At 37.6% G+C, this 27,928-nt stretch overlaps 1 protein-coding gene across 3 annotated transcripts in view; it reads left to right on the forward strand.

The window, feature by feature from the left end:
• Positions 1-27,928, forward strand: part of LOC144638089 (receptor-type tyrosine-protein phosphatase S-like) — a 118,296-nt gene that overhangs the window by 39,742 nt on the left and 50,626 nt on the right. The window contains exons 1-5 of one of the 3 annotated variants that reach the window (XM_078497218.1): positions 14,634-14,753; positions 16,372-16,688; positions 17,831-17,978; positions 18,923-19,192; positions 19,803-19,976. In XM_078497218.1, the coding sequence (XP_078353344.1) occupies positions 14,684-14,753; positions 16,372-16,688; positions 17,831-17,978; positions 18,923-19,192; positions 19,803-19,976 (979 nt within the window). In that variant the 5' untranslated portion in view covers positions 14,634-14,683. Of the gene's footprint in view, positions 1-4,087; positions 4,108-14,633; positions 14,754-16,371; positions 16,689-17,830; positions 17,979-18,922; positions 19,193-19,802; positions 19,977-20,472; positions 20,716-27,928 lie in introns of those variants that run through there. The other 2 variants (XM_078497217.1, XM_078497220.1) reach the window with 2 other exon arrangements.

Genomic DNA, 27,928 nt, shown 5'->3' on the forward strand with positions numbered 1-27,928 from the left:
ACATATCAACCTAGTAATTATAAATAGCCCAGCTTGTCACAAATCTCTCGTAGCTCAGTTGGGTAGAGCGTCCAACCGGTATCTTGGAGGCCATGTTTTCGATTCCCGTCAGAGACTCAATTTTTTTTCTTTGTCCCATGCTCGTGTTATTGTTGAACAATTCATCTTTATTATTTATCACCGAGCGTAAAATTTTCAGATGTTGCTATGAAAAATAAATTTAAACCTGCACTCCTTAACTCTCTAGGGGAACAGGGATGTCACAATGGGGAGAGCGCTCGCCTCCCACCATTGTGGCCCTGGTTCGATTCCCGGACCTAGCGACATATGTGGGTTGATTTTCCGTTAGTTCTCATCCTTGCCCCTAGGATTTTTCTCCGGGTTCTCCGGTTTTTCTCTCTCCTGAAAAACCAAACTCTAATTCGATTTGTATTGGGAACCCGCGTAAAAACCAGCTAGGGCTGATGTGGCTTCCTCTCTATATATAGTAATTATTTTTTTTATTTCCTTATTTTATCTCTCTAAGGTACATGTAAGCCTGTCACCAGAGACCTACCAGAAAGAACTATTTTTGCGGTTGGTGAACTAGCAATCCTAACATGTGAGGTCAGTGGATATCCAGAGCCCTCTGTCACATGGATTAAAGATGGAGACACTAACATACCGCGAGCTCAGTTTAGGAATAATGGACACATTCTTGTTATTCAAGATGTTCGTCCTCTTGACAGTGGCGTTTATGAATGCAAAGCATCAAACAAGCTTGGAGAAGGCCGTACATCTACAACATTGATAGTCGCTGGTAAGTTGCACTGGCGGCAGTATATGGACTTGACAAGTATTGAGATTTAATTCAATGTTGAAAATCTAAGTAAAGCTAACCCTAGACTTGCTTACAAAGTGTAAGTAAGCCAAGTGCTTTCCATCCTAGAGACGTGAAGATTGTTCTGTTCAAGCTTAGCGTTCTTGCTTATAAGTTTTAAACAAAAATGTAATTACTATTTGGTTTTTTAACTCAAGTTGAATGTCGTATCATTTATTAATAACTTCCTTACGTTATTTCAACCATGCATTGGGACGTTGCATATTTTTGTTAACAATCTAAAATTCTAAACTCATTAAGGAGTTTATGTGTACATTATTTAAAACATACTGCCGGGGGGGGGCCCACCCCACCCGGACGACACACAAGAACAATGAACATATTGTAGCCTATTTTTTGGGGGGGAGGGGGAGGGGTGTCAATCAATTGTTACAATTTAATTTATAGTAAATATTAGTAACAGCTTTCACACATGTAAGTAGGTTTGATCGTTCTCTCTTTCTGCAGAGCCACCTATAATAATTGAAGACATTTCCCCACCCTCAGTGACATGCGAAAGGCAAGCTATTTGTTCTCTCTCTTGCCACGCAACAAGTGATACACCGTTTAATTTCTCTTGGACAAAGGATGGTCAGGTTCCAGTAGGTGATGACATCCAAATCATTAACAACAGCATTGTTCTCACGCCTCAAAGTGAAAAAGATTATGGAGTGTATGTATGCCATGCTTCAAACAGCTTTGGTTCGACAGCTTACAAAATTACCCTGTCAGAAGGCCATAAGTGTTCAACAACTACAGATACGATAAAAGGAGATAATAGTAAGTATTGTCAATATATCACATTATTTGTATGTAGGTGCTAAATAGAGACTGGTTTTCAATAACCAGAAGCACGACCAGGACTGAGTTGCAGCCGGACGTGTCACAAAATCCTCGACTATTTATTTATATTTATTTATATTTATAACAACTTTATTACAATTAAAAGGAGAAAATAATAATAATAATAATATTGCAAAAGGGTGTCGGCAGGGAGGAACCCAATCTTGATATAGAGCCGACCCCCTAAAGAAAAAACACAAAATAAAGTAATAGTAGCATATATAATATATAATATTTATATATAAAGAAAAGTGTTTTACCGGAAGTTTAGACTGTCTTCGACGCAGGTTAGCACGACCCTGCTACGACTCTATGAACTGAATGGAGTATGACTGGATAGACTGGCATCGTCATTACGATAGAAATGTAACGATGATGACAAGTACTTGGTATTTTGATGTTCTTTGTAAAACCTTAGGATTGGAGGTGTGAGTCTATTTTCTTTCCATCAGTTGAGGCATATATGTGTCGTCTAATGTAGAAAAAGTAATTTGTCACCTCATCGAGTAACTTAGGCCTGACGAACAAGGAAATAATTTGCTTTGAAGCTTTTTAACCTTTTAAATACCTGTTATTCTTTTTTGACAGATGTTAACAGCATTTTAAATGCCACGGTCATCGCTTTGTCCTGCTTTGTTTTTGTGTTGCTTGTTGTAGTCGGCGTGTTGATATGGCGTCTAAGACGAGCGGTGTCCAACAACAGAACAATGACTATAGATAAGGCCATCACCCATGACATTGTTAAACCTGACTTGCCACGTGATCAGCACGTGTCAGAACCAGATTCATATATGGAACTCCGCCTCAGGCCTTCGGAAGGGCAGTCGTTTCCGCCTCCTGATTTCAAGAGTGTACACGACACCAACCAGAATCCTGGATACTACAATATGGAATTTAACAAAGAAAACATTGGAAACGCAAATGAAGAAACTTACGAGGAAATAAAGAATGTAACCCCAAAGGGCATGTAAACCTAACAAATTGCTATTTCTTTTTAATTGTCACATGGTCGTTTAGTACTGACTTATATCACGTATGCAAATCTGTATGTTTCTTTTTTTCCAGTTAAGCCCGTTTGTTTTCATGTTGAACAATTGGCTACAGTTGGCTCCGGTTATACGCCCTGGGCTTATACAACTTCGTAAGGGGTTTTTGGTGGCCATGGGCTTATAAATTCCGGGGCTTATGTCCGGCAGGGCTTATAAGCGGAATATAAATGATTCGAAACGAGCCACGCAAGTGTTGATCGAAATACGTTTTAAAGTTAAAATATCATAATGAAGCAACATTTAACCCTGTTCAGTATTGCCATCCTGCAGAGGGGGGCTTATAATCGGAAATATTTGTTTTGTTTGTAGGTAGATGGGCTTGTAACCAGGGGGGTTTATAAGCGGGGGAACTTATAACCGGAATTTGTTACCATGAAAAAAAAAATTGGGTTTGAAAACATCGTTATGGTATTTTAAATTATCATCGGAAGAAAGCTGTCAAGGCTTGTGTAATATAACACACTTTCAGTACAAAGTTTAGAACTTACTTTTGCTATCTTTGTTTTTAAGTAGTCGGCCAGAAACAAGCTTTTCTAGTTGTAGTTTAATTCCCCCGACAAAAAAAGAACGCTAAAAACCTAAGCTGCAGGGGCGGATCGAGGGGAAGAGTCAAGAGGGCCGCTTCTCCCCTCCTTTTTTGATGATGACCCAAAGAGCAGGAAATCTTCCTTTTTATGGGGACCCCACCCTCCTCCACCTCTTTCAGTACCACCGCGGTTCGGCCACATTTTAATACATTAAGCAACTTAAAGTTGGTAATTAACTAAGTAATTTCGCTTTTATAACTTTTTTTACGGTATTAACTGAACATTCCCTATACTTTTTAATAATAAAGTTTCTTAATACTTAGTTTTTTAATAATAAAGCTTTTTCAAAATAAAGTTTTTTGAATAAACCCTGGTATTCTGAAGTCCATTGAATATCTTCGCTGTGGTCTCATGAAAAACTTTCTTACAGCTGCGATGTGAAATACTGGCTGCAAAACCTGACGATAACAGACCTTCACAAGAAATTATATCATATGATTACATCTTAAAAAACGTTATTTGAGAAACTGGAATTGTATGTTTTTTAAAGTTTTTTTTTTTTCAAGAAAACATTTTCGGAGAAGACTTTTACAAATACGACAAAAGCCCATTCAACAATACAAAGGCTTAGCATCCTCTGTAAGGTACAAGGGCAGATATCAATTAAATTATCAAGGGACCCATCAAAGGGGTTTCTTAGACACGTCAAGTCACAACGGATTATGCACGGAGTGGTCACATGAAACAGAAACAGCCAACATGTCGGAGCTCGATCGGAAGCTATATTTCCGGGTGGCTTTCCTCGCTTTACTTCTTCCTTTAGCTTCAGGTGAGCCCAGTATTATTCTTAATCTATTTATAAGTTTAAGTGTGTCGGATAAAGCGACTGAAGTTTGTTTAGACGCGCGCTCTTTGCGATGAAAGAGAACATTACACAGTACTTCACAAAGGGAGATGATGCAATTAAATGAAAAGGAACCTCACAGCCAAGAACACATCAGTTTTGTAGTTTCTGTAGATCACAGGTTTCTGAAATCGTGGCATTAGTCAGTTACAGCTTATATGCTTGAGTCTCAAAAGAGTGTTGCTTGTGACTAAAAACGGCGTACCTTAAGATTTGCAGATGCAAAGTAGTGGAAATTGCACAACTGACATCAAAGAGGAGGCTGTCTCTTAATGAAAACAACTTAAAACGTTACATGGTCAGGCCCAGCGAAAAATCAACTTAGAACTGTGCTAAATTATGTTCAATTGAAAGCGTTTAACGATCGCACTGGTATGTCTGGTTCTATTTATATAGTCGCAACTTTTTCATTATTTTCATTGAAAGTGCAGTCAGATGTACCAAAATATAAATATATGACTGTTCACGCACTACAGAAAAAAGTGACATTACTGCTATTTTAAAGCATCGTAACCAACAATAACAACATAACTGAAGCAAACATTGTGTTGTAGTTATACACGAGTCATGATGCAATATTCCTGAACTTTGCTTCCGTGCAGTTATCTTGCTTATGATCGGTAGTCAAAAGAAAAGTTGCAAGGTTTCTCGGTGTGTGTGTGTATTTTTTAATTTATCCTAGTTGGAGAGAGAAGCATTTTTCGGAATTTTGCTTACATAGTACCTAAAGACCCGATGACCGTTCTGAATGAGTTGGGCAGAAAAAGCACGATCAAAATTTAACACATAGAGTTTATAAGAACTGATTTAAAGCTAAATATCTGCCAGTGTAAAGCCCGAGGAAAACACGCAAGCTCGATTGGTTAAAAACGCTAGGCGAGGAATTTTCACGATATTGCATTCCTTTGTTTGTTCATACCTTTTCAGATGATTTTTAAGTAATTTAAAGAAAACCTTCATTATAAGAAATGTAATTGTAGGACGAAAGTTCTTGTTCTTCGGAGCTTTAAACTTAGCGTGCGTGCGGAAATGCAAGGAGAGAAATGGAATTGCTGCCAAATTTAACCTTTTTGTCAAGTTTTGTGATCAGTGCGATATCGATGTTTCTCTTGAAATGTTAAGTGGAATTTGCAAGGGAACCATATTGTGAAATAAGGCCATGATATCAAGCCACGAAATTTGATCAAATAAACCGGTTTGCTTATGGCAGGTATTCAGTTTTTTGCAGGTTGCAATGTGTTAAACTTGAAGGGGTGACAGGCTCGCAAAATCTCTACCGTCGAAAACCTTTTGAAAACCTCTTATATTTTGGCTTTAACGAGCAAATCTTCTAAGAATTTTCCTTTATTATTAGAAATAATTGGTGTTTATTCGAGATGAAGTTGAATGAACCCCAATATAAAGGCTAACCTTTAGGGTTAGCTAATTTTGGCTACCTGGAGTGCTATTCAGGCTAACCGAAGTGCTAAGTAGACACGAAAGTCGATTTTTCAACCCGCAATTAAGCAACCTGTAAAAAAATACCTGCCCGTTTGCTTGGGTCTTTAATTTACAATGTATCGTTTTCAGTTTGTTGGTATTCCAGTAGACTTTCCCAAAGTCCATAGATCGCTTCTGGCGCTTCTGGCTCTCATCCATTTATTCGAGATCGAGTTGGAGGAAGTCTAGTATTCTAGACGCTCTTTCAAACAACCACTTGTCTCATAAATGAAAGTAAATGCTCGTGAATGTTGCAAGCAATGCTTGGAATGAACAAATTCATGAGTGTCGTGTTTTTTTTTCTCACGTTTTGCTACAAATCAAATCAATGGAACTCAGTTTGATGGAAAATGCTCTTTTTTCGGTTTAGAGTGTTTTGTGAACTTTGCAGAGTTTTTTGTTTGGTTTTTATGAATCCAGTTTTCTGGATTCATAACAATGATTCTGCAAGAGCACAACAGAGATTTCGGCAGAAAAACAAAGGACACTTAATATCTATAATTTCCGCTTCTGCAGTGACCGAAGGAGTTAGGACAAAGTGTGAACCAGCGAGCCATATGAGCCAGAAATCCCAAAGTCCTAATAAAAGACTAACCGCATGTTACTTAAGCTAACCAAAAATAACATGGAAACTGCGGTGATAAACATTACGGACACCGCAGTTTGCGTGTTATTTTTGGTTTAACTACGATGGCCAAAGAAAAAGAGTATTTACCTAAACTAACTGTACGCTAACCAGAGTGCTGTTTAAACTAACCGGAGTGCTATATCGGCTAGCCAATAATTATTAAGGATAACCGGAATTACGTTCCTGCAGTTCGCCTGAGGTACGAAATACAAGTTTACGTCTTTTGTGACGACCAAGAACTTTACTGCAGGTCCCATACTGTACGGAATTAATTTTGTTCATCATTCGCAAAGATTACTTTCGACATAAAGGTTAAAAACTGCCATATTTCGTATCTTTAATTCCTTTTGTTTCCGGTCATGTGTCCGCTACTTGCAGAAGAAATCGAGAAGTACAAGAACAAGTTCAAAAGTAGCCAGGGTTGACACAAAATGTATGTCTGTTATTAAAGCTTAAAATTTGAAGTGTATTACTGTGATGAAAATTGAAGCATCAGGCATTAATGAAGGCATAATAGTGTTATTTTAGTTAACAACAAAACGGTATTTTTTAAAAAGTCATTTTTGCCTTCCTTCGTCCTTTTAGCCTTGTTTTCTTTCTTCTTTCGTTCGGTCGGTCGGTTGTTCCTTTGTTTATTCCTTTGTTTTTCAATTTATTCCTTATGGCAGGAGGTTGCATAAATTTGGATCTTGGAATGGAAAGAGGATCAATTCCGGACAGTAAAATAACTACTTCATCTGTACAAAGTGCCAACACACCAGCCAAGAATGGTCGACTAAACTTTGCATCAGGATTATCATGGTGTGCAGGAACAAGTTACACTAATCCATATCTACAGATTGATCTACAAACACTTCATATCATCTGTGCTGTGTCCACTCAAGGGAATTCCCAAGCTGATCAGTGGGTGACAAACTACACACTACAGTCATCCACAGATGGGTCAACTTGGAAAAATTATACAGAAATTGGAGAAATTAAGGTAACAAGTAATACGCGCTATACTATTATATATATTTTTTTCTCAACCTCGGAATTGCATTTCTAGCTTCTGATTGTCCTGATCCCGGTACCAGCGAACCAGTGACCAAGTGAAATGAGTGCGGAGTCCCCGGGGACCCAAGAATGGGACGAGGGAGGTGAACAAGACGGGACACCGTGACGCAAAAAGGAGAAACTGACGAACACGAGGAGTGAAGAAGCAGCGACGGATGACACGTCTGTCGCCGACCTCCGGTCCCTTCGGGCCCGCGACGGCGCGCCGCACAGACAGAGGGCGCGCCGCCCCGGCAGGACCGCCCCGCCCACCCACCAGGGCAGGACCGCGGGAACGAGCGCGGCGCCTCGGGCACCCCGCGCGGGCAGAAATTGTTAAATAATTTTTTCATTAGAAAATGTATGATGTTACCCCATCATGAGGCCACGCTATTACAGCTCCAGCTGTAAAAATAATTTCATTTTTTCAAATTGTAATTCCCCATTTATTTATTATGTTATTGTTATCTAGGCTATAACTTTTTAAATAGATCGTGAATGCATTTAGGTAATGCAGCGCAATTAACTTTGTACTTAGAATTGTTGTTGTGGATTATGATGATGATGTTGTTGATGACGACAATGATTATTATTATTATTATTATTATTATTATTATTATTATTATTATTATTATTTTTATTATTATTGTTTTATTTTTATTATTATTATTATTATTATTATTTTTATTATTATTATTTTTATTATTGACTTTCACCTACAGCTCAGGTTTAATAAATGTTTGATTCCCCCAAAACTGTCTCTCATCTCGCATCTTGTTGTAAAATTATTATGCACACCATTTTGTATATAATTATTTTAATGCTCTCTTTTTAATTTTTAGACTCTTAAAGGAAATAGTGATAAAAACTCAGAGGTTAAGCACATTCTTCATGAAGTTGTTTTAGCGAGGTATTTGCGGTTTCTACCTAAAAGTCACCATGGTGGTGTGTGTTTGAGAACAGAGGTGTTTGGAGTGAAGCAAAAACCAGGTAATTATTACTTGTCATACTTAAATACAGCTTCAACATATTACAATTCGACATTATTTTTTAACGACCATTTTATTCACTGGATGTAGAATAGTGGTAGTCTTAAAGAGATCTTTGTTTTTCAACAAATGTAAAGCGATATCCGTGCAGTAGCAGTCTTGCAAGGGGGGATTTATTGCAGATCTCAGGTGTTGCTGTGAAAAATGAATTTAAACCTGCTCTCTCCGGCTCTCCTTTAGGTAAGCCTGTCGCCAAAGACCTACCAAAAAGAACAATTTTTGCGGTTGGTGAACTAGCAATCCTTACATGTGACATTAGTGGAGATCCAGAACCTTCTGTCACATGGAGTAAAGATGGAGACACTAACATACCACGAGCTCAGTTTAGGTATAATAGACACATTCTTGTCATTGAAGATGTCCTTCATGTTGACAGTGGCGTTTATGAATGCAAAGCATCAAACAAGTTTGGAGAAAGCCGTACATCTACAACATTGATAGTCGCTGGTAAGTTGCACTGGCTGCAGTGTGACTAGATAAGTATTATTACTGGAAGGCGGGGGAGGAGGGAGAAGGAGCGAAATTACTGTCAGTCGTCACCGCCCCCTGCGCGTCGAGATGTCGGCGATGCGAGCGAGCTGAAGCCAATCCCACACTGTGTGATACCTGAACGAGCTGATCGATGGATGCTGCAGGGAGGGCGGTAGACATTCAGGTGAGTGTCACTGACGATCGTCTGGCGTTGGTGGTGCCCCCCGTCGACTGATGGGCACCAGAGAGGGACCGCACTCCCGCCACCCCGCCCACTGCGCGAGGAGACTCCAAGCCAAGAAGAGGGCCGCGACCAGAAAGTCAGACTGGACACAGACGACGACAGGATCAGGCGCCCGGACCCCGCCGGAGAAAAAACGCCTATCGCAGGTAAGTATTGATAAGATATGCTTGATTGATATAATTTTATTTAATTATTGATATAATTTGATTGACAAAATTTTTTTTATTTATTTATATAATTTAGTTATTTTCACGAGAGACTATTTCTCGAGGCCTGGCATTCGCAGACGACGGGGGGAGAATTCGGATGTTTAAATCCCTCGCGTGATCACGCGCAGGGTCGTATTTTTGATGGCGTAGCACGCGCAGAACTGTAAACCGTTGAAAGCCGTTGACCAAAGTTATTGGTCGAAACGTCTTTAAAGTTTTGATTAACGTTGTTTTAGTGTTAGCACAAGTCAGTGGCGCGCAAGCACAAATTTTGTATTATGAGTATTACAATACAAACAAGTATGAGTATTACAATATAAACAAAGACGTTTTTTGTTCACAAAAATAGATTGATAAAATTTAATTCGTGGAAAATGATCTTTAAAAATATATCTGACTTATGAGTGCACTCTTTTCCCACAGTGCCACCTGTTATAATTGAAGACATTTCTCCACCTTCAGTGACATGTGAAAGGCAAACCCTTTGTTCTCTTTCTTGCCATGCAACCAGTGGTACTACGTTTAATTACTCTTGGACAAAGAATGGTCAGGTTCCAGTTAGTGATAATATCACAATCATGAACAATAGCCTTGTTCTCACGCCTCGTGATGCAATGGATTATGGGGTGTATATATGCCATGCTACAAATAGCTTTGGTTCCACAGCTTACAACATCACGCTTTCCGAAAGTCAGAAATCTTCAACATGTGCAGATACGATAAAGGGAGATGACAGTGAGTGTCGTTAACTTGTGTAGATGATAAATAAAGACTGTTTTCCAAAAACCACAAGCACAACCAGGTTACGAAAAAAGGCTCCGATTATTCAAAAGGGGTATAAGGCTATCTACAAGAAAGATCATTACCTGGTGGTATATGTAACAAAACCACTACGGTATTCAATCGATCGTTAATTATCTGGTGCAAAGTGTTACCGATTCTTCGGACATCCAGGACAAGAAAATGAGTAAAAACCAAAGGAGGCCAAACAGCTTTTCTCTTGACCTCTTGTGCTTATGCATATATTGTTGTTGTTGTTGTTCTATTAGTAGGACGTGTATGACTTAAGTATATGAATAATGCACTGAACTATTAAAGTTGCTCCCTTGAATTTTTCAAGAGTACATCTTCCTGAATTTGAACTGTCAGGGCTCCATCACGCTTGCTCCTTCATCCATTTTGATGACGACTGAATGAACTTTTCAAAACAAGTGGGCTTAGTGACATCAGCGTTGCCATAGCAATACAGCGGATGACGCCATGTATTTTGTACATTAGTAAGAAAACACTTAAAATACTTCGGATCGGAACTGCAAGTCTATTTGCTTTCCATCAACAAAGGCACATGGTAATTGTTTAGCTCACCCAGCAACTATGGCTTAACGAACAAATTAATTTACTTTGAAGCTTTTAATAATGTTTTCACTATCTGTTATTATTCCTTTTTGGCAGATGCAAACAGCATCATCACTTTATCCTTCATCATGTTCGTGTCGCTTGTTGTAAATGGCGTGTTAATATGGCGGCTTAGACGAGCTGTCCGTGACAACAGAACAACGACTGAAGACAAGGCCATCACGGATGACATTGGTCAACCTGGCGTGTCAGAGCCAAGTTTATATATGGAAATCCGTCCCAGGCCTTCGGAAGGGCGGCCACGTGTACCTTCTGAGTGTAGGAGTCTTCAGGAAGCCAACAACAATCCTGAATGTTACAATGTGGGAGGCAATGGAAACGAACTTGACTTATCACGTGATCAGCAACTATCTTCGAAGGAGCAGTCACGTGAACCTCTTGAGGACAAAAGTCCACTGGGAACAAAAGAGAACCCTGGATGTTACAATGTGGGATTTAACAAAGGAAACAGCGGAAACGAACACGGAGAAATTTCCGATGAAGTTTACATTGCAATGAAATAGGAAATTCCCAAGGTTGAGTTGTTTCGTTTTATCTTACTATTTTTGTCATTTTACTGTGACACCTAAGATATTTTTGAGGTACATTGGTCGGTACCTCATGAGCGACCTTCTCTTTTTTCCCCCAAAAAAACGTACCACATGACGTATGCTTGTGACTGTGGTGGATGTCATGGGCTGTTTAGAATAGTACTAATAGAAAATGTTTAGAAAATATATATCTGAACCATAGAAGATTAAAAAACGTATCTATGTTGAATAGAAAATAGAATAGAATAGAATATTTCTAGATAATATATGTAGGCTATATGTGAATGCAAAAACATGTAAGTAGATCATAGAACTGAATAATTTTATTTGCAGATAATATAGGTAATATTGTATTCCTAGGACATTTGTGGTTAATGAAATGTTATAAGATCATAAAAAGTATTTAATAACAATAATAGTTATAATAATAAAAATAATAAAAATAATAATAATAATAAAAATAGTAATAACATTAAAATAATAATGGTTTATTAACCGGTTGTCCATTTACGTGGCTCTTCGCCTGTTAACTTACACAGAAGTGACAGTATGAAATATTTTCCCATTTTTTTAAATTGTTATTGCAAGGTTAGCAAGCAAAACCTGAATGCCACAGCCTTTTTAGAAAAGTACTTGTAGAAATGTTGAGGCGATTTAGAGTATGTAATTGTAAACAATAGCATGTGAGTAGATCATAGAGCTGAATAATTGTGGATAATAAAATACTATCTTATTATAGCAAATTAACGCTTTTGTTAGTTAAGGTATTTGAAATTAACGCGACTTAAATTAACGCGAATTAAATGAAAAATTACTTCCCAATAAAGAAAATAAACGCCAAAGAGAGGGTAACATTTCAAAATGAAAGAAATTAACGCGACGTACTCAAAGAAAAACACTTGTTGAGACAACAGGGACAAGTTTAGTTCAACACTAGGCGTATAGTCCGAGACGGAAACAATGTTCGTGATACTTTAGCCAAACGTTACGCGCTACAGTTTCAGTGATATCAGTAGATTTTCACCCTGATGAAATAATGCTTTTTCCTAGGAGATTAGAACGTCTTACTGTATCGAGAAATTGAGAAAAAATAATGGAAATTAAGGTCACGGAAATTAACGATCCACTTTATTAACGGCGCAGAAATTAACGTTAATAAACATTAACGCGACTTAAATTAACGCGTTAATTTCATGAAACGTTAATTCCCTGTAATAAGGTATACAATGGGCGTCAAAAGTCCTTGAGACAGTTGAATGAAATTGATACTATTAAAATTCCCGTTTTCACCTTATCTGCTCCGCCTGAACCACCCCCCCCCTCAGTTGACTCAAACGAGGCAGTCGCAGAACAAACATGCGGGGGAGGGGGAGGGGGAGGGCAAAGGGACCAAAAGTGCCGACGTCTCAACCTGGCGCTCATTGCATCTCTAGGTAATAGGATAATTGTATTAAATGAAATGATAGAAGATCATAAGTAAATGTAGTAGAGAAAAGAGTATTTGTAGGTAAATAAATGAAAGTAATTCATTGAATATGTGCATACAGAAGTTTACTAGGTAATGAAATATTTGCAGGTAAAATGTTAGAAGGTCATGGAATATATATCTGGGTAGTAAAATATTTGTAGTAATCAAAACTGTAGAAGATCATGAAGTATTTTTTGGGGAAGAGACTATTTGTTGGTGGCTAAATGATTGAAAATGATGGAATATGTGTAAACAATCAAAGTTCACTAAGTAATAACATATTTGTAGGTAGAATGTTCGGAGGTCAACTAATATATATCGGGGTAAAAGAAAATGTGTAGTATTAAATATAAAAATTGATGTATGAGGATCATGAAGTATTTTTCGGGAAAAGGCTATTTGTAGGTAATTAAATGATTGCAAATCATGGAATATGCGTAGACAAAAAAGTTTACTTAGTAATAAAATATTTGTAGGTAAAATATTATATATTATATTATGGAAGGTATCATGGAATATATATCTGGGTAGTAAAATTTTTGTAGTAAATAAAATTTTAGAAGATCTTGAAGTGTTTTTCGGGAAAAGACTTTTTGTAGGTGTCGAAATGATTGAAAATCATTGAATGTATGTGAACAATCAAAGTTTACTAAGTAATAGAATATTTTTAGGTAAAATGTGAGAAGGTCATACATGTAGAATATATGTATGGATAAAAGAATATTTGAGTAAATAAAATAACAGAAGATCATAAAGTATTTAGAGAAAAGACTATTTGTAGATAATTAAATGTTAGAAAAACGTGGAGTATGAATAGACAATATAGTTTTAGCAGCTAGTAAAATTTTTGTAAGTGACACTTTAAGAAGACCATAGAATATCTGTGGGTAAAAAAAAAATGGTAGCAGATCAAAATATTTGTAGATAATAAAGTGTTAGTTTATCTTAAAATAGTTTTAAATAATAGATTATTTGAGGATAATAAAAGGTTTGGAGATAATACATTCTAACATAAAAGATTATTTTAAATCGTGGATAATAGAATGTAAGTAGATTATAGAATATTTGTTTGATAGAAAAGTATTTCTGTGTGATAGAATATGTGTAGTAAATAGAACTGTCAGAAGATCATGAAGTTTTTGTAAAGAATAGATATTTTAAGGTAATAAACTTTTAGTATAAAAGTCATTGAATGTTTGAATAGTCCTAATTGTTCATTTCAACGGCATGTCCCCGCTATAAGAAGTTTATTATTAAGATAATTCTAAAAAATACTTATAATTATCTCATTGGCTCAGCTACCCGTATTCTATTCAACGATTAGACAACCAGCCTGCCAGTGACATGGTGCTTACTGGATTGTGAATTTAAGAAATGCAGATATATTTATGCTGTAAATAATCTTTTGTTTTCCTTGTCTTCCATGACTGTTAACAAATGTCGTGGCATAATGCGCATATAACAAAACTTTCCTCGCTTTAGTGAAAACTGCTTAAAAGGAATTACAATTATGGCAATAATATATAGATTTAGGCAAGCATTAAAGCGGAGCTCTCTTATTTGTAATGTTCTCATTATGGTAAATAAGCGGCCAAAGCACTATGAATATCGTTTTGCGATGTAAGTGATCATAATGAAATGCTGGCCACAAAACTTGAGGATAACATACATTCACAGGGAAATTTTCCACCTGAGTCCATTGTTTCATCAAATTATTCCTGAAAACGTTATTTAAGAAAACCGAACTACATGCAAGCTAAATGCAAGAAAGCATTTTGGAGGAGACTTTGAACATTACAACTGCAGCCAACGCGTCAATACACAGGCTTACCATCCTCTGTAAGGTAAAAGTGCTGATATCAATTAGTTTTATTTCATGCTATCAAAGGCGACATCAAAGGCGTTTCTCAGGAAAACGTCAAGTCGCAACGGATATTGCGTGCCGTGGTCAGATGAAACAGAAACAGCCAACATGTCGGAGTTTACACGCAAGCTGTATTTCCGGGTGGCTTTCTTCGCTTTTCTTCTCCCTTTGGCTTTAGGTAAGCTCAGTATTACTTGTCATCTGTCAAGTTTTCAGGAACAAACGACTGAAGTTTGTTTACACTCGCGCTCTTTGTGATGAAAGAGAAACACTAAACTGTATTTCACAAAAGGCGGTCACGCTTCCAAATCAAAGAGAACCTCGCAGCTAAGAAAACGTCAGTTAAAGTTTTTTTTTATATCACCGCCTTATGTAATCCTGGCACAGGTCAGTTGCAGCTTTGATACTCAGTCGAGTCTTTTTTCTGCTTGTGCCCGTCTTAAAACAGTGTGCCTTTCATGATACTGATGCCATGCAGTGGTAATTGTACAACTAAGATCAAAGAGGAGGCTGTCTCTAACAAATGGAAACAACTTAAAACGTTACATGGCCAGACCCAGAGAACAATCAACTTAGAACTGTGCTAATTTATGTTAAATTGAAAGCGTTTAAAGATCGCACTAGGATGTGTGGTTTTATTTATACAGTAGTAACTTCTTTCATTATTTTGATTAGAAGTGCAGTCAGGGGGACCAAAACTGATATAAGAACATAACTGTTCACGCACTGCAGAGAAAAGTGACATTACTGCTATTTTTAAGCATCGTAACCATCAATAACAACATAACTGAAGCAAACATTGTGTTATACATGTAGTTATACACAAGTCATGATGCAATATATCTGAACTTTGCTTTCGCGCAGTTATCTTGCTTATGGTCGGTAGTCAACAGAAAAGTTGTAAGGTTTCTGGGTGTGTGTTTTTTTAATTTATTCTAGTTGGAAAAAGAAGCATTTTTAAATTTCAAGTACCAAAAGAACCGATGACCGTTCTGAAAGAGTTGTGCAGAATAAGCGGAACCAAGATTTAGCACATAGAGTTATTTAAAAACTGATTTAAGACTTAATATCTATAAAGCCCGAGAAATATACACGCAAGTAGATTGGTTAAAAACGCGAGGCAAGGAATTTTCGCGATATTGCATTTCTTTGTTTGTTCGTACCTTTTCAGATGAATTTTAGGTATTTTAGGAAAACTTCATTCATGAGAAGTATAATTGTAGGACGAAATCTTGTTCATCTGAGCTTTAAACTTAGCGTGCGAAAGTGCACAGAGCCAAAATTGAATTGCAACCTAATTTAACTTTGTATCTAGTTTTGTGATCAGTGCTATATCGCTGTCTCGCGTAAAATGTTAAGTGGAATTTGTAAAGGAACCATACTGAAAAAAAAAGCCATGATTTCAAGTCACGAAATTAAATTGAATAGACCGGTTTGCTTTTGGCCGGTTGCAGTGTGTCGAAAACCTTTTGAAAACCTCTTATATTTTGGCTTTAACGAGCAAAGGCTTTTCATTTCTTATAAGAAATAATTGGTGGTTCTTTGACGAGCTGTTTGTTCGAGTTGAAATTGAATAAACCCAATATAAAGGCAAGCTGCAAGCAATCTAAGCTAATTTTGGCTAACCAGAGTGCTATTCAGGCTAACCGGTACGCTATTTAGGCTAACCGAAGTGCTAAGCCTCGAAAGTCGAGACTTTAAACCTGCAAAAACTACCTGCTCGTCAGTCAGTCCATCTGTCTTTTTGTCAGTCTCACCATTTGTTCCTTTGTTTTTCAATTTATTTTTAACTGCAGGAGACTGCATTTATTTGGATCTTGGAATGGAGAGCGGATCAATTCCGGACAGTAATATAACTGCTTCATCTACACAAAGTGCCGCCAGCACACCAGCCAAGAATGGTCGACTGAACTTTGCATCAGGATCATCATGGTGTGCAGCCACAAGTGACACTAATCCATATCTACAGATTGATCTACAAACACTTCATATCATCTGTGCTGTGTCCACTCAAGGGAATTCTAAAGCAGATCAGTGGGCGGCAAACTACACACTACAGTCATCCATAGATGGGTCAAGTTGGAAAGATTATACAGAAATTGGACAAGTTAAGGTAAAAATGTTTGATGTAAACCAACCATAAGGGCAACACGCTATTAAAGCTCCGGCTGTAATAATTATTTATTTTATACACCGTATGTTATTGTTTTCTAGGCTAAAACTTTTAAAATAGATTGTGAATGCGTTGAAGGTAATTTGTACTTAGAACTGTTGTTGCGATTATGATGATGATGATAATAAGCAATTATTGGATGAGGTTAAGCATGATATTAAGCAATTATTGGATGAGGTTGAGCATGATATCGTGAATTATCAAAACCGAGGTCTGTGTTATCTGCCGAAGCCGAAGGCTGAGGCGGATAACACAGACATGAGGTTTTGATAATTCACGATATCATGTGAAAACCGAATTCAATAATTGTTTTATTATACGTTTTCAAACAATTTTCCATAACTTCCTTTATCGCCGGCGTAAAACTTCGTCAGAACATTGGCCAAAGCGGTTTTATCTTGTGGTTCCTCCAGGTTCTTCTCCTTCAGATAATCATTCAGAATTTTTACACTTGTTTTTGTTGTTCTGTTGTGTTTTTAGATTTATATTCTTGATCAAAACGTTCAATTCCTCTTCGGAAACGGAGGCGAATCGCTCCGCCATATTTTTAAAAGTTTGACAGCACTACACGGACGAGGGGCTTGGAAACTAGACTTTGAACTCGACATGATAACCCAATATCTGCTGCAGATATTGGGTTATCATGTCAAGTTCACATGCTACTGTATATTGACTGAATGCGCTCGACCAATCTCGTGTTTCAAAGTAATTCTAATGTATAGTAATGTGATTATTATTACTAGTTTTATTATTATTATTATTATTATTATTATTATTATTGAATTTCGCCTATAGCTGAGGTTTAATAACTGTTTGATTTCCCCATAACTGTCTCTCATATTTTATCTTGTTGCAGCTGCTAGACTATAAATAGATAGATCGATAGTTAGATAGATAGATAGATAGATAGATAGATAGATAGAAGATATTAACTTCGCAACCCAAAGGTTGAATTATGCTAGATTTACAAATTTATAAAAGTGATAAAAACTTATACGATAAAATGTAAAAAAGACTACGTAAAATTATTATGCACAACATTTTATATATAAGTATTTTAATACTCTCGTTTTAAATTTCAGACTCTTAAAGGAAACAGTGACAGAAATTCGGAGGTTAAGCACATTCTTTATGAAGGTGTTTTAGCAAGATATTTGCGATTTCTGCCTGAAACAAATCATGGTGGTGTGTGTATGAGAACAGAAGTGTTTGGAGTGAAGCAAAAACCAGGTAAATATTACTTGTAGTAATAAAAACAGCTTCATGAGGTAATTCAACAACAACTCTTTACAAGCTGTCAGTGTTTATTTCCAAAACAATTACATTGTTCCATGTTGAAATTAATACATGTTTACTGGTCCATATATTTAGGTGGATATACTCTTGGAACCTGTAACTTGCATGTAGTCAATCTGAGTAGTCCTAAGTTAGCCCATTTTCACACTTCTACGTATACTTATCTGACAAGTACTTGTATCTAAAATAAGCAACGTTAACCTTTTTTCACTAGCCAAGTTTCGTTTTCCATTATTTTGAGATAGAAGAAACTCTGCTCTGACTTATAATGATGTTTGATAAAATAAATAAATCACTTTATTTAGCACTATTGTGCTAATTGTGGACATTGTGAATAGATAATGATCTAATCAATAGATCTAATGATGGCGGATCTAATCATCATCCATAAATATTGTTTTAAAAAACTAACCTGAGTTTTGTACAGGTTGTACCGCAGTATTCTGTTTGCTTGTTTGAACTATCTGTTTATTGGTAACTGGGCCAACAGTGACATTTTACCGCATGCTGTTAATTTTTCCTTAGATGACTATTGAGCCTCAGGGTGGTTACATGTGAGTAATTATGATCATGTATGAAAGTTATGCTAGCTCATACTCAAGATGAATTGTTACAAGTCAGAGCAGTGGCTCCTTTTTATCCATTTTAAAATATTGAAAAAGGGAACTCCGATAGCAGGGAAAAGTGCACTACACTCACGTCTATAATCATTCAGATCATATTAGGACTACTCAGAGGTTAATCCTCTATCCATTCATCACAGTTGTATGTGGATGAGGTCAGATCGTTGTTAATAGCTTTAATGAACACCATGGGTAGGATATGTTGGGATTAAAATACAGGTAAGAATTTAAATGTTGTCTTGTTCACATACACAGAAAATCTTGCTCTTGCAAAGCCTACAGCTCAGTCTTCAACAGTCACCAACAGTAATATTGGGACTGCTGAATCAGGAAGAGCAGTGGATGGAAATCCTGATACTGAAATGACTAACCGACACTGTTCACTAACGCAGCAGAACAACCCCAGCTGGTGGCGAGTGGATCTAGGTTCAGATCATGTGCCAGTCTCTGAAATACACATAGCCAACAGGTTCTCTACACGCACAGACGTACAGCAAAGAAGTAAGGACTATAAAATAACACTGGGTAAGTATAATTGATCTGTTTTTGTCAGTAAAGTAGTAGGTGGGTAAAGTCTGTGTAGAGCCTAGTGGCCCGTCAGACCGGAGCTTATCCCGGTTTCCATAGCAGGTGCGCTAGTCAACGAAGCAAGTATCCAGCAATTACTTTCATTTAAAAGCACACGATCTTGTTTTATTAACAACAACAAAAACCACGTTCGAGTTGACTTTGGTGCCCGGCCTTTTCTGAAACCCAGACCTCTTCAAGTGTTCATTCTTTTTTCTTTTTTTTTTTTTTTTGCCTGACCGACCGACCCACCATCTCAAGAGACGGGGCGATGAGAAACAAAACACTTAATTGTGATTGCCTAAGTGACTAGGAGTACATGTACCTTTAGCCCTACTTTTCCCTGGATGGAATGCTAGTCATCACAGGGTACCCCAGCCTAGTATTACAATAGATTGCTGGTATCCACCTATATGCCTCAGTTACACATATTGTGTCAGCAGACAACCATTTATTTTGAACCCTGGACTTGAGCAGAAAGGAGCAAAATTGTTAATAACCTTCCCAACACTCTCGTCTGCAAACTGTATGTCTAATTTATGGACGTTCTGTTTCATAATGATGGCAGGTGGCTCCCCAACTGTGGCAAACAACCCAGCATGTAAAGGACTCTACAGTTATATTCAGTTCAAAGCTTCAGCTGTATGTTTCACTAATCCACTGAAGACTGGTAGATATGTTGGTATAATGACCACACAGAGACAATTTCTCCAGTTATGTGAGGTGGAAGTTTATTCACGAGGTATCTCAACATAAAAGAAGTGGCTGCCGCATTTAATGCTGCAGATAATCAATTGCTTACTGACCATTGGCACCCAGGAAAATGGTGATTGCTCTTTGAAAATCAGGAAATCATTGACACGGCTTGCTTTTGGCTTATTTTTCTACGAAATCTGTCTTCGTTAATGTTGCTGTTCAGCGGAAGCCACTTCCGTCTGCTTAATTACAAATATTACAACACACAGGAGTTTTGGCTATGATACTTTGTATCATAGCTTTAATTAATTTATATACCACCATTGTGTTTCCACCGACTATCCTTTTTTATCCCTGCTTTTAATGATAAACTGTATTTAGTTATAATGGTTATTATCTTAGCAATTTTGTTGGGGGGTGGAAAGAGATGCTTCTTTGTATACAAAATGCATGTGCATTCTGAATATTCTTTAAACAAAGAACTGGCACATTAAATTTTACTTATTATTCCGGTCTAAATGCAATGTCATATTCCATTTAAGAAAACCTGGCATTTGGCAAGCAAACATCTCAGATAAGTACAGATCATGGTGGTGTAAGCAGCCGAGCAGTGGATGGAAACAGCGAAACACACTGGAACTCAGGATCCTGTACACATACACGATTGGCATATAAACCCTGGTGGAGAGTGGACCTGGGACAAGTGGAGCCAGTTTCTGAAGTGTACATTGTCAACAGAGGAGATGGCTGGACATATAAATTGAGTAACTTTGAGATCAGAGTGGGTAGGTTAACTTATTAGCATTACTGATATCGCCTTTTATATACTGATAGACATCATTACAAGACTGCATTCAGTTTTCAGAAATAATTATTTTAACATTCACAGAAATGGTTCCTAATCTTCCATGATATAGATAATTTTTCCTCAATGTTTCCCATTGTTCATTGTTTATTTATTGTAATCATGGTGATAATGATCATAGTTATAAATAATAACAATTTAATGGTTAAATTATTTAACCCATTGACACCTGTGCTGGCCTTTGCCTTGAGGAGCATTTGTTCCACTTTTGACGTCATAACCTTTGACCAAACAAGGCACAACTTATGCTCAAAATCTGCAGAAGACAAAGATGTTTCCAAATAGCGTATTTATTATATTAAGCGCCCTGGGCGCTTATTAAATTTTTGGACCTTGAGAGTGGGCGCTTATTCGAGGCTGGGCGCTTTAACAAAACAATAAATAATAGCAAAACGTGAAGATGTTCAAAAGCGGGCGCTTATTCGAGGTTGGGTGCTTAATCGAATACATCCGATATACCTCGGTCACCGTGATTGCGTTAATGTAGCCTGAAATATGCACACCTTGCTGCCCCACGGTTGAAATTTAAGCAAAGGATGATGCTTTCTCCAGAATTCTTGAACTGAGGCAAGCCCACTAGAAGGCCAACATGTGCAGCAAAAAGACAAGAAAAGGAGAAAAAAGTAAAGCGAAAAAAAAGCCAAACGCCTGAAGTGATAGAGCACTTTTTGACCCAAAAACTTCTCTAAACTTTGACTTAAGCGCAGCCCCGAGAAAAAATGGCATAGAATACGATGCTATTGGAAAGAAAGGCGTGTCGTTAAGTTGCAAGTGGCGTTTTGAGTATATTGGAACTTATTTAGCTCATAACGGACCAAAAAATGTCAAAAATGTCCCAAAAGTGTGACTTTTTGGAAAATCTCCAAGTGTCAATTGGTGAACAGATCCACAAGGTCCCTCTAACCACTAGTTAGATCATTCTTTTCTCTTAATACCTTTCGCCTTTCTTGTAGGGTCAACAACTAGTGGTGGGGGTGTGACCAACCCTAAGTGTGGTGGGACTTACAGAGTTCCTGGAGGAAAAGGTTTATCCTTCTTCTGCCGTCCCCCTTTGCATGGAAGATACGTGACAATCAGAAGTTTACGATCAGACTCACTTACAATCTGTGAAGTTGAAGTGTATTCTGAAAGGAAAGGTATGATATTAATGGTATTACTTATACCATTCCATAACAGCTGACCTGGTAACTTTTGAAGCTGAACTGAAATTTCAGAGTTTAGGGTGAATGTGTACGTGTGTGTGTGTGTGTGTGTGTGTGTGTGTGTGTGCGCGCGCGTGTGTGTGTGTGTGTGTGGGGGGGGGGGGGGGGGGGGAGTATGGAGTTCAAGCCAAACATTATTCTGTGAGGGTTATGTATAGTTCCTGTGGTGATACATTATGAAGTTACAATGAATTTTAGATTTTAATTAACTGTATGTGGGAGTTGCAGTGGAGTACGGTTAGTGTGGTGGATTTTAGATAAAGATAAGTCAATTTTTAGTTAGCCCCAGCATGGTGTTCTGTGAAAACTTTGATTATTTTTTTTATTGTTTTGGTGATTATTTTTATACTCTACCTAGTAGTATCATACATGTATTTTGTTTTAGGTTTGGCCATTTGCAATCAGACGTTAATAGGTGTTACTTTTTATTTTATTTAAGCATGCCAAATGCAGGCTCTTGGTGTGTCCAGCAGGGATGCATTTCCAGACAACAGCTTTTCAGCCTTAACATCAAGTAGTAGTAATGAAGCTTCCAAAGGTCGACTGAATGGTGTTGGTGCATGGTCGCCCAGCACTGACAATGATGCAAGTGATTTCTTACAAATTGAGCTGAAATATGAGTTTTTTATTTGTGCAGTAGCTACTCAAGGAAAGTCAAATGCTGATCACTGGACAACAAAGTACAAGTTACTATTATCACTTAACAATGTTGACTGGGTCACATACCAAGAAAACAGCATTGATAAAGTTAGTTTGATAAGATACAATAAAAACTGCAGTAGTTGTTACCATAATTCCATACTATTTCTTATAAATTTGCCTACCTCAAGTCAATGGCAGTGGTGGCAGCGCAGACCATTAATTCAGTAGGAAGCTGAAGCACGGACGTTTTTGAGCCATGGTCGGCAACCAGAAAACGAATTTTCTCTTCTTTGGTGTGTATAATCGACATTTTAGCCGTAACATCACGCTTCAAATGCTAAAACAGTTGATTATCGACTCATTTAAGGAGGTAAAACACATCAAAAACAGTAAAAGTTGCCTTTTGATTGCCATAACCACTGTTCAAAAAAGTCTGTGCTTAAGCTCTTTTACCATTAAAGTACATGCACTATGACTGTGGTCAAATAGAACAGAGTGACTGTAGTGTTAAGGTCTTGGCTATGATTGTGTACAATGTCATCTTAATTAAACACCAGGTCTTCAAGGTTAAGTAAACCCCTCAATCAATAATTTGAGGTAAAATAGTTATAGGTATTGTGGCAAGATACAAAATGTTGTGTGTTGGTCAAAATTATGATAAAGAGCCCTTGCCTTTTAAACCCTAGCTGGGCTTGAATAAGATGCAGGAGAAAAAAATTCCAGTCTATTAGGCAAGTTTAAAATACTGTAATGTCAAATAATGACTGTCATCATGATTGTGCATCAGACTGTGGCTGTTGTTGTGCAGACATGACTGTGGTTGTGGTTGTGGCTGTGACTGTTAGTCATGCACACTCTCCATGAGAATAACTGTGACTTGCACAAGGAAATAGGAGACAGCTACGCGTAGGCTATCGTGACATTGACTGTGACACACTGGGCAGGTGTAGAAATTGTTACCAAGAAGTACTACTGAAGATGTATTTGCTAGCGGCAAATCCCCCCCCCCCCCCCACCCCAGCCACCCCTGGATCTGCCCATGAATTGTGACTTAAATAATTTGCGTAGCTGATAAGAAATGCTGATGCAGAGTAATTATGTTTACAAACTATCAACTTATATTGCAGGTCTTCAATGGTAATTCTGGAAAAAACGACATAGTAAAACATAATCTTAAAGAAATTACAAGAGCAAGGTTTATCCGATTTCAGCCGATAACTTACTCAACTCGTAAAGCTCTGAGAGTAGAAGTGTTTGGAATACTTAAACCTGCAGGTATATTGTTTCCTATCACCGTTTAAATTAGCCTCTTGTAAGCATTCGTAAAGTGGGGGAGCCGATATCTCCGCACTAATCCCGTTTTTTGCGCTTCACCCCCAACTAAATGAACGCCTGAAACAGGGTATGTTACCTTTCATGCAAATGATATCATGTGTAAATCTATTTCTATCAGCATGTACAACCTCGTAAAAATTATCCTGTGAATATTTAGTTAATAAACCCCTTCAGGCGGCTGGTGTATTGGAGGATAAAGCCCGAGGCTGAAAGATTGTCCGAAAAATGAACAGTTGGCCGAGCAGCGAAGCTTCGAGGGTAACTGTGAAATTTTGAGGACAATCTTTCAGCCAAGGGTATTATCCTCCAATATACAGGCAAGCCAGAAAGGGGTTTATTTATTTTATAACCCTCCGATAAATTTCTACAACGCGCTTTCTCGCTGGTTAATAGGAAAAACCCCGCAGTGATAATCGCGGCGAAACTGCGGTTGAAACATGAAATGCAATGTGATTGGTTTACGTATTTCTTAAACACTGTGATTTGATTACAAGGTTAGACTTTAAAATGTGACTTTGTTCGTAAATTTAGTATTCCTCTAAAAAATCGGGCGACGGATATCAAATCGGACGGGGTTTATTGCCAGATACCCGTGGTTGATTTTGTACCATGTGATGTGATGCGTTTTGTCCAATGAGCGCGAGCGAAAATTCATTGGTGGGTTATAAATACCAACATGTCAAACATACGTGTACCTAACATTAAACGGAGATGTTTATTTGATCATTAATTTTCATTTATTTTGTAGCGCCGAGCCAAGCCCCTAGTAGCTTTGCCGTATTTCCACTGTCTTCTACAAGTGTAAAAGCAACCTGGCAGTTACCACCAGTGGGCTCCAGACATGGAATTATCACAGGTTTTAAACTTTTGTACAGAAAAAAGAGCTCTGCTGCAGATTCACTAACTATTTTAACCATTGAAAATAATTCAACTTTGAGAAGAGATGTCACTGGACTTCGTAAATACACAGAATATGAATTTCAAGTGTTAGCTTTTTCTTATGCTGGGAATGGACCAACAAGCTCTGTTCAGCTAGTGATAACACATCAAGATGGTAAGATGAAAAAGATAACTTTCTACAACGCTTACAAACAATTTGGTTTTGAATAAATATGCAATACCTACAAGTAACCCATTATGTTATTATTAAATTTCTTATTTATTAGCTCCAGTTTCTCCATATGCACCTAGTGGCTTCAGTGTGACAGCTAGCAAAAACTTCCAGATGTGTGTATACATTTTTGTAGAGCTAATGTTTTTTATAATCAAACACGAGGGACAGTTTTTTGTTTCGTCACATTTAGTTACAAACACCTAGAAGAGAGTGGAAAATACTTCATGCAGCGGAGTATTTGTAATGAAATTCAAAGTTTCTGGAAATATGACGAAATCCTGTCTTGAGAGTTTGAATGTTTGATATATCTTCTCAATTGCAACTACATGGGACAAAAGTAGTAAGAATCTATGCTAATCAAGATTAGATTTCTAAAACCACTGTTGAAGTTTGAGTCATAATTTCCCTTGTTTTTAGTTGATAAATTATCATTAAGTTTGGGAATTAAATATCTTAATTTTAGTTCCTTCAAAACCTCCCAGTATGGTCACTGTGACTGTAAGCAGTTCTTCTAGAATTACAGTATCGTGGCAGCTACCACCAAAAGATTTCAGACATGGAATCATCACAGGATTTAAACTGTTCTATAAAATAACTGGCTCTGCAGAGTCACCGAGTATCCTACCTGTTAACAGTGGAGCGATAAGAACAAGAGATGTTACAGGACTCAAAAAATACACAGGATATGAATTTCAATTGCTGGCCTTCACTTCTGTTGGTGATGGACCAAAGAGTTCTGTGGCGGTTGTAAGAACGATGGAAGATGGTAAGAGCTGGATCGCAATTTCTAAGAAATCTACAGCTCAGGCACTGTTTACACGGACACGGTTTCATTTGTAACCGCTTCGAAAGCGATGCAGTTACGCCTTTCGTTTACACGGCACCGATCGAGACCACTACTGTAACCGGGTCGTTTTGAAAACGCTGTCAAAAGTGGAGCGTTTTCAAAACGATACGGTTTCGTTGTCGTGTAAACGATCAAAAACGGCGAAACCGCATCGATTTGAAAACGGCCATGTATTTTGGCACGAGCTGGCTGGCTTGCGAAGGGTAAACATGGTGAAACAAGCATAGAGAGCAGCGCTTGCTTATACAATCACATTCGAAAACAGTCGGAAAATCGTTAAATAGGCTCCGTGTAAACACTTTGAAACCGTGTCGTTTTCGATGCGGTTTCGAGGTCATGAAACCGTGTCAATTGATAACCGTGTCCGTGTAAACGAATGCGAATGTACCACATTTTAATCAAGTTTAGTTTGACTTCATTTATTAAGTTCAAGGTCACCTAATTGAATATGTCCATCGATGACCAATAAATGTTTAAATGGTGCATGCATAAGCCTGTTATACATTAATGTGCAAAAGCAATGCAAAAAACATTCGTCGAGTTCATTCTTCTTTCGGATTATCGGCGCAATTTCGAGCATCTGTGCGGTTGCAATTGCAATTGAAATTCCACCTCAAAAGCAATAATGTCTCTTTTAGAAACATGTAGTTGTCAATTTTAACCTATTGTTGTTTGTCCATCAGCACCCAGTGCTCCTTTCCTCGGTTATATCCATATAACACCAAGTAAATCACATGGTCCAAGGATAAACCTGACCTGGAGTCAGCCTGCAGAAGCGAATGGAATCATAAGGAGTTACACTGTAATTTATAGCCACGAAGGAGATACACAACAAGAGACCTTTGGAAGCGATGTATTAAGTCACATTGATGATGTGTTGGGTGGAGTCACGTATCAGTTCCATGTCCAAGCTGTAACTATCAAACCTGGACCAAATGCTTCTTTAACTGTAACAATTCCAGAATATAGTAAGTTCAGCTTAATATTTTACTTTTAAACGTTCTATACTGGCATTATTGGCTAAAAGTCAAACAAAATGCTTTTAAAAGATATATCAGAATTTCGAGTGCATTGTGAATTCCCTTCGTATCAAGAAATGGTATATTGTTCCAGCTTAACTTTTTACATTAAGAAACTAATACAAGTCCTTTTGTTCCTGGTAGCGCTGAGGGACTTTGGCAGAAGCTTTGCAGAAAAGCTCGTGACTAATCGGAAATTTTCGGAATGACAATTTTGTTGCACTGGGAGAGTGGGTAGCGTAAATGTGCACTCGTCAGGTCAGTTTTTACTGGTGTACCCTAGGGAAAAATTTAACCATCGGTGTGCCCATCGGACTGATTGAGAAGTCGAGAGTCCAAAAAAAAATATATTCGTCGGTGTCTTATTCAGAAAATGAAACCTTGTTTTACTTTTTGTTGATTCCTGTGAGGACCTGAGCCCACGATTTGAACACGAAAGTTTGCTTAACTTTTTTAATACTTGCGAAGACGCTAATCAACGCTTTGAACACGAAACTAACTTTTTATTGATACTTGAAAAGACGCGTACAACGCTTTGAGCATGACCCTTGCTAACGTTTTATTTTTATACCAGTGAAAAAGAGAACCACTGCTTTAAACATGAAACGCTCCTAACTTCTTATTCATACAGTAAAGATGCGAACCAACGCTTAAAACATGAAACCTTGCTTAACTTATTATTTATACTTGTATAAAGACGCGAAACAACGCTTTGAACATGAAACCTTGCTTAACGTATTGTAATCATCGGTTCGAACATGAAACTTAAGTTGCCTACAGTAAACCATTATTCATACTTGTGAAGACGCAAAACAACGTTTTAAGCAAGAAACCTTGCTTAACTTATCAGCCGACTTATAACTTATACTTGTGAAGACGCGAAACAAAGCTTGGACATGAAACCTCGCTTAACTTTTTATTGATTCTTGTGAAGACCTGAACCCACGCTTTGAACACGAAACTTTTCTTCAGCT

The sequence above is a fragment of the Oculina patagonica genome, chromosome 14 (genome assembly GCF_052425735.1).
Source record: "Oculina patagonica isolate OP01 chromosome 14, crgOcupat, whole genome shotgun sequence".
Lineage (NCBI taxonomy): Eukaryota > Metazoa > Cnidaria > Anthozoa > Scleractinia > Oculinidae > Oculina > Oculina patagonica.